Here is a 16,210-nt window from a genome sequence, read left to right as displayed (position 1 = left end):
ACACATAATCCCAATGATAATCAAAAACACTTTTTTCAAGACTGCTTCATACAAGGGAAGATTGGTCAACCATGTCAGACTCACTTTGTTGGCTATGTCTAAATACTTAAGTTCGCCTTGTTCTATTCTAGATTTTCCTACCAATTCAATTTTTCTATTGTAGGAAACTAATCATTAAATTGAATGCAACAAATGATCTATAAATATAGAGAAAGTTATTTCTTTTGGGTCTCATTTATCATCGGAAGGAAATGAATGTAACTCAATTACCTGTTCTTTAGCATGTTTCTGCTGCTCTCTTCTTTTGCGTTCTTCTTCATCCACTTTGCTGACAACTATGTATCGCTCTTTCTAAAAGACATAAAACCAACATACACTTTTCTGGAAGCAACTTGACCCACAAAATTCCAAATTCTGCTACCATGAGAAGTTATCATTTTTATCACTTCATGTCTTTCATGAGCTAAAAACACTGAAAGGATTTTTAAATGCCACCAAAAGTTGAGTTGATGCATTACAAACTAAAATCCTGCTTCTGTGTTTCATGACAATTTCCCATGGTTTATTAATCCAACACAACAGCAGTTAAAAGTATCAACAGCGCCGAAACCGGTTTGGTTCAGTGGTTAGAGCATCGGCCTGCGGACTGAAAAGTCCCAGGTTCGATTCCGGTCAAAGGCATGTACCTTGGTTGCAGGCACATCCCCAGTAGGGGGTGTGCAAGAGGCAGTTGATCAATGTTTCTAACTCTCTATCCCTCTCTTCCTCTCTGTAAAAAAAACAATAAAAAAAAAAGTATCAACAGCCTTAGCTGGTTTGGCTCAGTGGATAGAGCGTCGGCCTGCAGACTGAAGGGTCCCGGGTTCAATTCCGGTGCCCTGGTGGTGGGCTCGATCCCCAGTAGGGGGTGTGCAGGAGGCAGCCCATCAATGATTCTCTCTCATCCTTGATCTCTTTATCTCTCTCTCTCTCTCTCTTCCTCTCTGAAATCAATAAAAAAAAATTTATTTTTAATTATTGCCCTGGCCGGTTTTGGCTCAGTGGATGGAGTGTTAGCCTGCAGACTCAAAGGTCCCAGGTTCAATTCCAGTCAGGGGCATGTGCCTTGGTTGCAGGCACATACCAAGTGGGGGTGTGCAGGAGGAAGCTGATTGATATTTCTCTCTCTCCCTCTCCCTTCCCTCTGTAAAAAATCAATAAAATATATTTTAAAAAATAAAAAATTATCAACAGACTGTGAGAATAAGACACTTTTCAAGATAAATACTAAGAAATTATATTGCATCTAAACAGTTGGTTTTAAAATAAAGTTTGTACATCATATTTCATGAACATAGAAAAAATCCTGGATTTTCTAATAATTTGTCAGATACCTTCTTCCTCATATATTGTATTTTTTATCAATTAAACACACCATAAAATCTTCTATGTCAAAGTTTGAGATTTATTTCTAGCAAGATTGTTTCTTAATTCACTTAATCTATATATATAAAAGCCTAGCCGAAACTGGTTTGGCTCAGTGGTAGAGCGTCGGTCTGCGGACTGAAAGGTCCCAGGTTTGATTCCGGTCAAGGGCATGTACCTGAGTTGCGGGCACATCCCCAGCAGGGGGTGTGCAAGAGGCAGCTGGTTGATGTTTCTCTCTCATCTACGTTTCTATCTCTCTCTATATCTCTCCCTTTCCCTCTGTAAAAAATCAATAAAATATATTTTAATTAATTAATTAATTAATTAAAAGCCTAAGCGACCTTTACGACCAGTCCACCGGCTGACTGGCTGCTATGACACGCACTGACCACCAAAGGGCAGGCGCTCAATGCAGGAGCTGCTCCCTGGTGGTCAGTGCGCTCCCACAGCCAACCTTCCATGCCCAGCCAACTTCCCACAGTCCCTCTCCCCTGCTGGCCAGCCCCAATAGGATTGGACAAGATGGCCCTGATCAGCCCCCACTGCCTGCCAAACCAAGGAATCCCACCCATGCACAAATTTGTGCACCAGGCCTCTAGTCTTTTATATAATTTGACATCTGACTTCAGAGCAACACCTAAATTCTAAAATCCTAAAATTTTGCAAAAGGAACCCATCATCAACTCACCATCACCCATCATAGTTCTGTCAGTACACCTTGGGGATACTGACAATACTTATGCATACAATTATGGCCTAAATTCTAAACTTTAATTTTGCTTGTCCACATAACAGGAATGCTTTAATTAAAACATGTACTAACATTTGCATGCTTTCAAATTCACAAGCCTGCTCACTTCTACTGGATCAGCATAAAAAAGCATTACAGATCAGCATTACCATGCCCATGTACAAATGAGAAAAATGAGGCTTTAAGCAGTTAAAGAACTTGCTAAAGGTCACCCAGCTCATAAATAGCAGGGCCAAGAAGTGAATTCCGACTTCTGACATATCAATGTACCATTGCATGTGTTTATTAGCCCTGGATAATGCTTGAGGTTACCTTTTCAGTTTCTAAAGTCTCAACATGAATGCCTTTGGGATACCTAAAGAAAAGGAAGAACACATCACATCAGTAGAGGAGAAAATGACAGCAACTAATATAACTATAATTTAATTAAATCATTAAATATGAAATAAGTATTACTATGACAAAACAGTCCATAATATTTCAGCTGCTAAATGAGCCCACACCCCAGGAAGAAGTAAAATAAAGCGCTGCACAATAATTTAAAATAGTCAAATCACCAAGTACAGTAGAATTCTATAAATGAAATGAGAGCTAAAAGATTATATTTCACTTTTAAATCCTGGGTCCCTCACAGAATTCTTGTATATAATATAAACACTTACTTCCAGTTCAAAGTTTGGTAAATTAGTTTTCTTTGGAACCTATAAAAACAAGAGAAAAAGACATTGGTTTTGGCTTATTCAAAGAAAATCCTAATTGATCAAGCACTGGTAGGGAAAGACATTTAATTTTTTTAAGAACTTCAATAAAAGTGACAGGTAATATGCAAATGGGCAGAATGTCCGGCAGACGTGGCTCAGTGGTTGAACATTGACCTATGAACCAGGGAGTCAGGGCACATGCCCAGGATTTGGGCTCAATTCCCAGTAGGAGGTGTGTGGGAGGCAGCTGATCAATGATTCTCTATCACCACTAATGTTTGTCTCTCTCTCCCTCTCCCTTCCTCTCTGAAATCAATAAAAAATATATTTTTTTAAATGGGCAGGATGTTTGAAGTGTGAGGATTCCTCACCACTTGCCTTCATCAAAGTGTTCTTTAATATTATTGTACTACCTTTATAGAAGAGGTTGGAGTTCCCTTCTAACCGAAGTTTTACTTCCTGTGGCTTATATCGAGTTAAGGTAGACAGATGCACTTAAATACTTTTGTGAAACTAGTCACAAAGAAAAAAGTACAATGTTTAAGTTACTGACTCTTTGAAACACTGATTTTTTTTTTTTTTTTACCACAGAAAAATTAAAAGCATAGAAGTAGTCTGAGAGTAAATTCTCTTCTGAAGCCTTTATAAATTAAGTACTCCTCGAGACTAAAACAATTATGCCACTCTTAAGCATAACTTAAACCAAAGTTCCACAACAGTTTAAGCCTTTGCAGGATGAGACAAAGCTCTCATTCAGTGTTTCTATATATTATCAGACCCACTGAATTAATGTTAAAGTTAGTGCTTAGATTTTGGGAGTATGACTACAATAAAAACACTATTTATGAAAATGTTTTTGTTTTGTTTTGTCTTTTTTTTTTTTCTATTGCTCATTTAATTTTGTAATAGTTGACAGTGTTACAGATGTCCTCCAATTTTCCCCCCTTTCACTCCCTTCCTCCCAGCTCCTGCCCCACTCCAGGCCTTTACCACACTATTGTCTGTGTCCATTGGTTATGACATATGTATGTAATTTCTTTGGTTAATCTCTTCCCATCTCCTCCGTCCCTCCCCACTGAGGTATGTCAATCTGTTCCATGGCTCCATGCCTTTGAAGCTATTTTGTTCACCAAGGCCAAATACAGCACATGTCAAAAATCATCTACCTTTCCCCAAAAAGATGTGAAAAGATTCAGGGCAACTAACCCAGTGCATGGGTCTAAGTCCAAGTTCTTATTTTCTTCACTCTGTAACAAATCTTCTATTTTCTCTCTGAAAAGTTAAAATAAAAACATCAATGTCAATACCTTTAAGGCAGTGTTTCCCAAAGTGTGGTACGCGTACCCCCAGAGGTACGGGAAGAGTTTGGTGGGGATATGCACTGCACCGTGCTTAGCTGGGCCCAATTCTACCTTCTCGTGAGTACAAGGGGTACTCAGCGTTACTAAAATTATAGAAGGGGTACACATATGTCAAAAGTTTGGGAAACACTGCTTTAAGGGATAAGGTCACAATAAGGCTTGAAGAAAATTAATTTATTCTGGCTTATTCATTTTTATTGTTGTTCTCAATAAATTAATGACAACTCAAGGCTACACCCATACAAATGATTTAAATTTTTACTTTTCTAGTAAAGCAGTTATACTGATAAATAATCTAAAAAAGCCTAGACACTCCTTCAATGGTACAATGGCTTATCAGAAACTTCACTGTGAAAGAAAAACACATGGACATGTTGTAAACATGTGGATGGGCCTGTTTCATTGCTCTGCCTTCAGAGGAACTAGACAGTGGCTACCAGGCTTTTGCAGAAGGCCTTCACAGTGACATGACAAGTCTAAGTATAGTAAACAGAATCCTATTTACTATGTGCTGTTATCACACACATTCAGATATGCCATAATTAAATCCTTCCAATCACAACATCACACCTCTGTGAGTAGTATGTATGGGCAGCACAGGTTCAAGATACAGATGTCAGTCCTGCCCCCAATACACATTACACAATGCATATTTGGTTCCAGTTTATGAACTTACACCACTTGGTCAATAAACTTCTTCTGATCCTCAGGAATCGTCACAGGACACTTTGATGTGTTAGGAGACACATATGATAGAGCTCCTGCACCATTGGACTGTAAACGTTTTTCATCATACTGCTCTCTTAACTGTCTTTCTTCTTCCTGATTTAAATATGGAATTCCTAAACAGAGTTTTTAAGAAAAATGTATTAGTAGAAGTAACTGTGTTAACATGAAAATTGTTTAACAAACCAAAGAGCCTAAAATACTCAAGAAAGGTCTAATTTAACTATATCTAAAAAAAAATTTAAAAAATCAGCAGAAAAAGCAAATGATTTTGAAATATGTTTTCTATTCATACACTCCATTCACTTATTCTTTTAACAAAATTTTATTTGGCACTTAAACATTGTTTCAGGAAATGTATAAGGTACTAGGGAATCTACCAGTGAGCAAATTAGATGCATCTTACTGTGTAGTAAATAAAATGGCTTTAGCCAGGATGATCAGAGAAGGCCACTGTGACTGAGGCACAAAGCATAAGAATGATTCAGATATGCAAAAAAAGAAAGAGTATCTCCAGCAGGGAAGTAAATATAAATGTACTGAGGATGGACATGGCATGGACTATTCCAAAAACAGCAAGGAAGCTGGTATGGCCAGAACACAAAGAACAGGAAGATGGCATGACACTAGGCTGGAGAGAGAATGGAGCAAGATTACAGGCCACAGTAAAAATTTGTTATATTCTAAGAGCAATGGAATGCCATTAGAAGATTTTAAACAAGGTAACTAAATTACCTGCCTCATGTTTTAAAAAGATCACCTGGAGTCGGGAAGTCAGTGCTACAAGCAATTGTCCTCTATAATTGTCCAGGCAAGAGATGATCACTTAGATCAGAGATCAGTAAACTTTTTCTTAAAGGGACAAGTAGTAAATGTTTTAAGTTTGTGGGATGTATGGGGGTAGCTGTTGCAACTATTCAGCTCTGCTCTTGTGGCATGAAAAGAGTAATATACAATGAGTAAATGAATGGCCACAATTGTGTTCTAATAAAATTTTATTTACAAAACTAAAGGCCCGGTGCATGGAATTGGGCCAAAACCGGCTCTCAGAAATCACTCAAGGCTTCTCGGATTGCAAGAGGGTGCAGGCCAGGCTGAGGGACCCCACTGGTGCACCATCAGGGTGAGGAGGGATGGCAGGAAGGCTCCAGGGCATGTACGGCCTGTCTCACCCAGTCCCAATTGGCCAGACCCCAGCAGGAAGCTAACCTACCAGTCAGAGTGTCTGCCCCCTGGTGGTCATTACACGTCATGGCAATTGGTCAAACAGTTGAACAGTCCGACACTTAGCATATTAGGCTTTTATTATATAGGATAGGCAGAAGGCCAGTATTACAGATTTAGAATATTTTAGGCTATTCTAAAGATGGGAAGAGTAATTTTAAAGATACAACAGACAAACCTACTGATATACTAGAGATGAGGGATAAAGAAAAGAGCAAAATAAAAAATGATGCTATTAAATTTAAGCAATTAGGAAGATGATAGTGCCACTTAATGAGGTGTGGGGAAACTAGGCAAATAGGATTGAGGCTTCAAAGATGAAAACTAAAAGCTACCTCCTGAATATATAAAATCATTAAGGTACAGGTGTTGAGAGAGAAATTTAGATATCATTGGGATATGTATGGTTTTAAAAGCCATGGGATACTAACAAACTTTGTAGAAAGAATGATGGAATTAAATCACATCTGTCAACAAATAACAACACTGCTAAGGTTATTGCCTACATTCATTACAGAAGAAACTGAAATTACCAAATTCAGTTCAAAGTTTGAGAAAATATACAGGAATGATGCAGTGGAGAAGAGAAAATAATTCAGGAAAAGAGAAGGGGAAACTGGAGAAGCCAGTGCTTGACAAGGAGACAGGGACTAGCCGTTGACAGTCGCAGGAACTCCTCTTCACTGTAAAGAACAGAAGTAGGAAGGCTGGGTTCAGACATGAGTCTGGTGGCGAGAACTTGTAGCAGCTCTTCTCTGCTTTTTTCTATTTTCAACGAGAGGCAGAGACAGGGTGAGAAGTTTGGAGAAAGAGATTGTAAAAAAAACAAAAGAGAGAGCTGGAAAGGGAATTTCTAAGTCAATAAAGTAGGATTTTTGGGCATGAATGTTTATTTGGAGCTTGTGATCATGAATTTAAAGTAACGAATTAGCTCAGATGTGTTGTTTTCCAGAAATATTCAGATGTTCAGAAACAGAGAAGGTGGAGAGTCAGATCCAACCAGGGTTGAAACTTTGTTAGGTAAGTGCAATGGAGGGAGAGGGAAAGAAGGAAGGATATGATGGACCACATGGATACGGAGGGAAGTAAAAACAGGAGAGTGGAACAAGAGAGTGGAAGGATACTGACAGTGAAAACGCAATGCAGGTCAACAGATTGCTGAAATAAGGTACTGGAGTAAGTGAATGAGAAGAACAGAAGTTAGTGCTCTCAACAAGAAATGTTGGGAGTGGGTGATAAGACCCATGATGCTATCAAAGGAGTAAATGGCTAAGGGAGGTAGAGGCAAGGACTACTGACCACCTGATCAAGAAACAGTAAGACAGAGCACTTGCTGGTCATCCTTGTGGATGCAGAGTTCACCCAGAATGAGGAGAAAGGTAGGAGTGGAAAGACAAATAAGCCAAAGTTGTCAGTGAATGCTATGCCCATGAAGGCAGCAGAAAGAGGGGTGGCAGAGCTAGGTGACGGTCCTGACAAAAACTGTAGCTCCTGAGAAGAGAAAATTCAAATGGTTTGAAAGTGGCATGGGGAAGCAAGGATGCCTACTACTGCCTGGCTGGAGGTATAAACAGAGAGCTGGGAAAAACGACCTTCGTTTGATGCTTCAGGGAGAACATTAACAAGGAGTCACCTGGTTCCACTTCATAAAAGGAAGTCAATACACTTCTGACAAAGCTACCAAGAGAAAGGGGTCTGGCATTTACAAAGAGTGACTGGAAAGATCTGATAAGGAAGAAAAGTGAAGGTCTATATCAGATTTAGAATACCAACAACAGCATGAAGAAAAAATCCTGGTAACAATAGATGGCCTGGGGGTCCTGATCCATCTGTGACTAAAATATCCCAATTATTCTGACTACAAAACAATAAAAAGAGACACACTCTAATTTGGCTGTTTCTCTCCTTTTATGAAAATAAAACCATCAAGTTGGAAACTATACTACATCCATATGAGTTTGGTTAAAGTAATTCCTTAAAAAGAATTTTGTGCTTATGCCAACAAAGTGTTCTGACTACATTTGGGACTTGTATTTTATAATGGTTTTCCGAACCAAGTATGAGCCAAAAGAAAAAAAAAATTATTTTACATATCCAAATTGTATTACCCACTTGGTTTACCCACTATGTTAAGCAGTTTGGGCTCCAATACTTTTTAGTTATCTCCAAAAGTCAAAATCAACAATAGAAATTAAGATACAGCACCACTGAAGCAATTAAAAAACAACATATCAAAAACATATCCAGAGACACAGAAGCATCAATCAGACCATCAAACCTCAGAGGAGAGTAAGGGAGGGAGATCAACCAAAGGACTAGTATGCATGCATATAAGCATAACCAATTGACACAGATACCAGGGGGGTGAGGGCATGGGGGTGAGGGGCAATGGGGGATAAGGACACATATGTAATGCCTTAATCAATAAAGAAAAAAAAATAAACATAGCATGCATTCTAAAGGCCTCCCAGGAAGACCACATTGAGAGGAAGTGAATTTATTTAAAGTCTATGTTCTAGTACTTTTGTTTAAAAAAATTTCCTTCCTCACCTTACTCAATAATTCTACATTCACCATGGGAAAGAATACAATTTAGGGAAATAATTACAGTAAAAGGAGTTATTGACCTTACCAGCAGCAGGTGCTTAATAATGCTGATAAAAACCACAGGTTTTCCAAACAATGTTCGGGAAATGAGTGAAAGAAGGAAAACCACTCTTGTATGCTCTATTATCAGACATGCACTCATTAGATATTTAATGGCCACTTCCCCCTGATGAAGAGGAGGAATCATACTATGCACGAAGGGCAGAAATGAGACACAGTCCCTTTACTCAGAGTGCTCAGCAGCCTATCACACCAGCAAGTTAGCCATCATGATGGTACAGTCTACACAGACTTTTTTTCTCCCATGAGAAACAGAGAAACCATCTCAAGTGATAAAACAAACACCAATAGGAAAAGGGAGTTTTTCATTACAGATTACTGAAATACAGTTACTTTTTAAAGTACTATACCATACTACTTGTCTTACTGAAAGATAACAGGAAAGCATTCCCCACAAATTTTAGACAAGTCACATAGAACAAATTATGAATAACTATGTTATTCTGTTATTAACTATGTATAAGTAATTAATTCATAGAATAAACTATGAGTAAGCTTTACTCAATAAAATCGGGAGTTTGAGAGGTTTCATTAGAGCCAGTTAAGTAGTGTCTACTCTCCTGTTCAGTTCATGGGTAACTAGGTTTGGGGGGAAAGGCACAATAAAGGTTTCAAAAACTTGCCCTGGCCATGCTTAGAGCATCAGCCCAAGGACAGAAGGGTCCCGGGTTCAATTCCTGGTCAAGGACACATACTTCAGTTGCAGGTTCTCCAACCCTGGTAGAGGCACATGAGATAGGCAACCAATCGATGTGTTTCTCTCACATTAATTTTCTTTCTCTCTCTCTCTCCCCCTCCTTCCTCCCTTCCACTCTATCTGGAAATCAATGGGGAAAATATCCTTGGGTAAGAATTAAAAAATAAACAAATAAAAAAAAAACAACTATAAATTTCAGAAACCAGGACAACTAATGGTATAATTTTTTTAAGTTAAAAAAAAATAACTTTTTTAAACCTAGAAGGCTGCATGTGATATACTGAAAATGTGAGATTCTCTTTTAGAGAGCAAGCACAACAAGATAATTCTCAACCAAATCCACATTTTCACGTTCTAAAGTCACAGATAATCTTACCATTGCGGAAAACTTTGTTGAAATCAAATCCTTGGCTTGCTAGAAAGTCAATGCTTGAGCTCTGAAACAAGAGTAAACAGGACATACATTTCAGTGATTTTAATGGCAGTTATGTAAACAGAAGCGGAGAAGTAACTCAGGTGAGTAAACATAAGCAACCAGACAAGGAAACAACATGTCAAAAGTCAGAAGACAAGGTATTTCTACTCCCAGGCTGCCAAACAACCCATTAATTGACTTAAACTATCCAGACTAATTAAAAAAAAAACTAAAAAAAAAAAACTATCCAGGCTCCTTTAGAACTTACAAATGACCTGGTGCACAGATCTGTGCACATTGAAAGGAAATTAATTAGAAGAAAATTTTAATATCACTATTTGCCCTTTCTCTATAATAGAAGTCACCAAAGCTTGGCAGTAAACCAGATTCAGGGCCGACAGTGCCACAGCAATATAACCCACGGCCAAAGGTGGAATTGCATGGTCCTGCAAGGAATGGAGCTCCCTCCTCTCTGGTTCTGGGTGTGTCACCCAAGAACCGACACTGCCAAGTCACCGTAGCTCAATGTGCATCAGATGTATCGGCCAGTTGGACGGTCAGGCAGTCACTTAGCCTTTTATTATATATATATATATATATATATATATATATATATATATATATATAGAGAGAGAGAGAGAGAGAGAGAGAGAGAGAGAGAGAGAGAGAGAGAGGGAGAGAGAGAGAAAACAAATATTCTTTGTTTCACAATATTTAAGAAAACTACTTGGTGAACATATATTCGCCAATAGGCAGAAAACTCCTGATCACTGTACTGACTAGGAGACTAGAAGTAAAAATAAAATATATTTATACTATCTCACCCCAGTTCAACTTTAAGGTAGCTCAAATGTGCAGGTTATAAAATATCACTATCTACTTAAAATTACCGTTGGGATTCTGAAAATCCAAAATCTTGACTGGATGTTCTTTACATTCAAGATCAAAATAGATAAAAATTCCCAGTAACAAGATATTCAACAAACATCTGAAACCTAGGGTGAGTTGAAATATTTAAGTAAATTTAAATAAAAACATTAAGTAAAAAATATTACACAATGTATAGAAGAATGGCAAAATCACAAAGTTCTTACTCAAACTGGTTGAAGAGTAAGAAATATTACTGTAGCTACTCTAATTTTACTCTTGTCTTAAGTCTGAATTGAATAGGCAATGCAAATGAATCATTTTACTCTAACCCCTCAGAGAATTACCTTTCCTGAACTATTCTTTGACATTATACCATCAATCCAGACTGTCGTACTGTCCCATTAAATGCATTACAGTATTTGCTTGAGAGATATGGTTAAAGAGTAGGTTTTCTACATTAATGATTTCTTTATGAAAATGGAAGGGGAAATGTTCCATCAATGTTTCTCTTTCCCTCTCCCTCTCTCACTAAAAATCAACTTTTTAAAAAAAATTTTAATCCTCACCCCAGGATATTTCTTATTGATTTTTTAGAGAGAGTGGAAGAGAGAGGGAAAGACAGATAAAAATATCCATGTGAGAGAAACATCGACTGGTTGCTTCCTGCATGCACCCTGAGGAGCCCGAGCCAGGGAGGAACCTACAACTGAGGTACATGCCCTTGACCAAAATCAAACCTGGGACCCTTCCGTATGCAGGCCAATGCTCTATCCACTGAGCCAAACCAGCTAAGTCATAAAAAATAAAAAATAAAAAAATTTTTTAAATCGGTTACAAGACTAAAATTACCTTCATCTTTTCTCTTCACCCCCAGGCATACCTGAGATTAACTCTCAATTTTATTTGCTTATACACTACCTCATTATAGAAAGAATGTGACATGACTCAGTCACCCAGAAGCCTACCCTTCAGGGTTTCTTAACTGCATTACTACTTACACACAGGAGAAAGGAAAGTTGAGATGACATAAATGAACTTATATTGCTACTGGAAGAGAAGCCAGACACAGGATTATAAAGGGCCAGCCAACCCACTATCCACAGCCCCTCCCCAGGGCTGGCCCTGCCCCCAACTGGTATATAATAAATTTGTGTACTGGGCCTCTAGTAAATTCAATGAAAAGGAAAAATTAAAACATAAAATAAATAAAACTGAAGGTCAGAGATGAAATAAGTTTGTCCAAAGCTCAAAATTAGTGGCAGAACCAAATTTTAAAGAGAATTCTGATTCCACATAAGCCCACGGACTCATCAGCAATTCATATCAGGGGGGAAAAAAAAACCCTCAATTATGTTACTAACCTGACAAACAAATTTGACATCTGGTGAGGATCTATTGAAGGGTTTCGGGAAAACGTAGAAGTTAAATGACTTTATTATATACCTGGGGACACAAGATATACAAGGAGATTTAGGGGGTTACATTATGCCACGACAAAAGCATTCCCACCACTTGTTAAGACAACCTACTTTGAATGTGTGCAGTCATACTTAAAAGCGCAAAGGCCAAACTGAAACAGCAAAAAGTCCATGGAATGCTGGAAAAGGGAAATAAAACATCTGTCAAAACAATGCTGTATGTTTTATGTGAGCAACAGCATTCTCAATCAGGTGGGCTTTCTAATTACTAAATTTGACTTTGCTAGAATACTGTTGGACAAGGAGGGAAGAGGCCGAAATTAGAGCAGGGATTCCTAGGCTGAGTTACAGGAAATTCTACGGGATCCATGGGTGCGATGGAGGTGGGTCTAAGAACAGATTACAGATTATGTATTAGAAGCATTATTTATTTATATACATCTCTTAATGTTCTTCCCATTCAGACAGCTATCCACCATCCAGAGCATCATATTAGGTCTACTTTCAAATTATTAAAATAACCACATCATACTTCCTATAAATCAAATTAACACTAAAAATACTAAACCTTCTCCCAAAATGTTTTCCAGCAAACAACTATTTTTGCTGTTGTTTTAAACAACACTAAAATATCATTTCATAGCTCGGGTTGAGAAGTCAATGTGCAAGTTTAATGATTAGATTTCTCTATAATTCAATGTAAGGAGGACCAACATGGAGGAGAGGGGTGTCTAGCACATCCACTTACCTTTTTGAGCTTCTGATACCTCTCTTCTGGAGTGTCAAAACCATTTGTTAATGTGGTGACAGAAGGTCCATCACTGATTCCTAGATTTTAATAAATAAAAGCTTTTTAACTTGTTAGTAAATACTAACGTAAAAAATGTCAGTCACCTATTCAGTGGCTCTGTAATTTTATAATCTCATGTATTACAAAGTGCTCCTTATTTCACTTTTTCAAAATCAGCATTCATTTCACTGGTGACCAAGCTAAACTCTATAATAACAAATTTAGGAATGTGAATGTTTCTATTTCAGAATTGGCAGTTCCAGTGTCTAAAATAGGTTTCAAAACACAAGAATTAAGAAAATAATATCTATGATTAAGTTTTACTGCTTTCAAAAGTTTAAAGCATAATCTGATATCAACAAATTCTGATGTTTATTATTGTTAGAGTCCCAGCCTTGGCCAACAGTTTGGAGTAACATCTATACAACAAAAGGTATATTCCAGGTCAAGAGAAAATTATTTCTGGTGAAAACTCTTAGCTTCCCAGAGAACTGAATCCAACTGGAAAAGGCATGTATGTATAGTTAAAGCCAAGGATCTACAGGGTGTCCCCCAAAAATCTATACACACTTTAAGATTATAAAGTCAGAATTTATTAACATACAGTTCATTTTCAAAATTTAAAAGAATCAATCGAAATGAGCTTTTATACACTTTGGGGGAACACCCTGTATTTACTCTCAGCATGCATTCCTTTAGAAAGCGCTGAAGAATTTTCAAATGTGTAAAATCAGAGTGAAAATGGATATCTATACCAAAGCAAGTCTACTGTTCATATTAACTTTAACACTTTAAAAATTAATCTCTAAAAAAAAAAATGAATCTAATCCAAAAAGAAAAACTCCTTGCAATTGTATGTGTTGGTAAAGTATTATACACATATACACACCCAGGCCAAGGTGGGAAATAAACACTTCCACAAATGCATAAAGTCTAACCCAAAAGTCAGTCACAAGGGACAAATATTGTATGATTCTATTTATAGGCAGTGCCTCGAATAGTCAGATCCATAAAGATAGAAATAGTGGTTGCCAGAGGCTGGGGAGGGAGGAGGAATTGGGAGTTGTTCAAAGGATATAGAGTTCCAGTTTGGGAAGATGAAAAAGTTTAGGATGGTGGAGATGGTTGCACAAAATGTGGATGTACTTAGTGCCAATTACCTATTTTCAAGTGGTTAAAATGGTCAATTTTATGTTGTGTATTTATCTAACACACACACACACACACACACACACACACAAAAGCCTGACCCTAACTAACCCTGAAGCTCTGTCAAATTGCTTTAAGCAGCACCAAAGCCATATTCTATCCGAAACCCTCAGAGCCCCAACCATCAAAAAGCCCCCACTTCCCTGCTTTTGAAACCCTGAAGAGGAAATGTTGAGAGACTCACGTAAACTTTTCCAAGGCCATACACAGGGGAAGGGGGCCAGCAAGCAGAAGTCAGGGGCAGGGAGGGTGTCAGGAGGAGCCGGGCCACGCACTGCGAGGTGCCGGCCGCGAGCTTGCAAAGAGGGAGGGATACCTGAAAACTCCCCATCGATGGCAAAGAAGTCCGCCTCCTCTATGGCCTGGTACACTTTGTGAAGATTACTCTTAAAATCTGCGGAAAAACCGAGAAGCTCAGAACCGGTGGCTTGGTCTTCTGCCCACAGTCGCCTAAAGGGCTAGGGGAGGAGGGCCACGGAGCTCCTAAGGCCTGGGGCCCGAGGACAAGCACTGCGGGGATGCAAGGAATCTAGATGGTCCAGGCCCTAAAGGGGTGCAGGGGCCGGAAAGGGACAAGGACTGAGGGTGTACGGACCAGGGAGGAGCAAGGCCCTGAGGGGGCACGGGACAGAGAGGAACAAGCGCCCCAAAAGGCACACAGGCTTGGGGGAGAGGCGGGTACACTCGTAAGAGGCTGCCTCCGCCTCCGGCCCCACCAAGCAGATTGGCGGGCCGTGATCCGGGGGCCTAGAAGGCCGAGTGAAGGGGGCCGTGGGGACGCGGGGAGGTGCACGGACGACACGCACTGCTCCTGATTATCTCCATTCTGTAGGGTGGCCGGAAGCCGGGCCCGCCCGGGCCGCCGCGGCCGTTCTACTCCTCGAGTTCCGCAGCGGCAGCAGCGGCAGCGGCTGAGGCACCAGCTACAGAGACCGCAGTGGCGACTTCCGGGAACGGGGCGCGCGGGCGCGCAGTCACGTGACCCAGCGTCACGGCGGGGGCGGAGCCAGGGCTGGGCTTCCCTCACTCCTTCCAGGGACAGGGGAGGGGCGTGGCTTCCGAAGTCCCCTAGGCTAGGGGATCTCACTTAGGCAGGGCATTCTGTTTAAAAGAAATCGGCCTATCCTGACATCCAATCAGGGAACAAATATTTCCTGGGTTCCTAGTATCTTCCAGGCACGCTTTAAGGAATGGGGATACAGAGATGAACAGAAGACTAGGTCCCTGGCCCACTGGAGCTTAACTTGGGGGAAGAGGGGAAAGTAAAGCAGGAATCAAACTTGCCACTTGGAAGCATGACGATCTTTTTGAAAAGAGCAGGATGATACAATAATAATAATAATGTGAGAGAGGGCTATTTAAGAAGGTAATGTGGGCCCAGCCAGTGTTGCTCAGTGATTGAGTTTCAACCTGTGAACCAGGGGGTCCAGGTTCTATTTCAGTCAGGGCCTATGCCTGGCTTGCAGCCTGGATCCCCAGCAGAAGGCCTGCAGGAGGCAGCAGATCAGTGATTCTCTCTCATCACTGATGTTTCCATCTCTCCCTTCCTTTCTGAAATCAATAGAAATATATTTTTAGCCCTAGCTGGTTTGACTCAGTGGATAGCTTTGGCCTGGGAACTGAAGGGCCTGGGACTGAAGGGTCCCAATTGTCATTCCAGTCAGGGGCACATCCCCAGTAGGGAGCCTGGGGGAGGCAGCTGATCAATAATACTTTCTCAACACGGAAATTTCTATCTCTTCCTCTCCCTTCCTCTCTGAAATAAAAAAAAAATCTATTTTAAAAGTATATATATTTTTAAAAATTAAAAACACTTGTGTATCAAAGGACACTTATCCAACAAGGTAAAATGACAACCCATGCATGGAACAGGAGAAAATATTTGCAAATCATATATCTGATAATATATTTGATAAAGGGTTAATATCCATAACATATAAAGAATTCTTGCAACTCAGCAACTCAAAAACAATC

General features: G+C 39.5%; 1 protein-coding gene across 1 annotated transcript in view; it reads right to left on the bottom strand.

Moving 5' to 3' along the window:
* Positions 1-15,209, bottom strand: part of PARN (poly(A)-specific ribonuclease) — a 134,762-nt gene extending 119,553 nt beyond the window's left edge. The window contains exons 1-11 of the mRNA XM_084881134.1: positions 15,043-15,209; positions 14,553-14,630; positions 12,986-13,065; positions 12,349-12,416; positions 12,181-12,262; positions 9,911-9,971; positions 4,897-5,062; positions 4,066-4,131; positions 2,821-2,859; positions 2,471-2,513; positions 271-351 (exon numbers count right to left, since the gene is read on the bottom strand). Coding sequence (XP_084737260.1) covers positions 271-351; positions 2,471-2,513; positions 2,821-2,859; positions 4,066-4,131; positions 4,897-5,062; positions 9,911-9,971; positions 12,181-12,262; positions 12,349-12,416; positions 12,986-13,065; positions 14,553-14,630; positions 15,043-15,061 — 783 coding nt within the window. The 5' untranslated portion in view covers positions 15,062-15,209. The remainder of the gene's footprint in view (positions 1-270; positions 352-2,470; positions 2,514-2,820; positions 2,860-4,065; positions 4,132-4,896; positions 5,063-9,910; positions 9,972-12,180; positions 12,263-12,348; positions 12,417-12,985; positions 13,066-14,552; positions 14,631-15,042) is intronic.
* Between the last annotated feature and the right edge of the window lie 1,001 nt (positions 15,210-16,210).

This window comes from Pipistrellus hanaki, assembly GCF_964339955.1.
Source record: "Pipistrellus hanaki genome assembly, chromosome: 4".
NCBI lineage: Eukaryota > Metazoa > Chordata > Mammalia > Chiroptera > Vespertilionidae > Pipistrellus > Pipistrellus hanaki.
The sequence above is the reverse complement of the archived record's forward strand: the minus strand, read 5'-3'. Positions and strand labels throughout refer to the sequence as shown.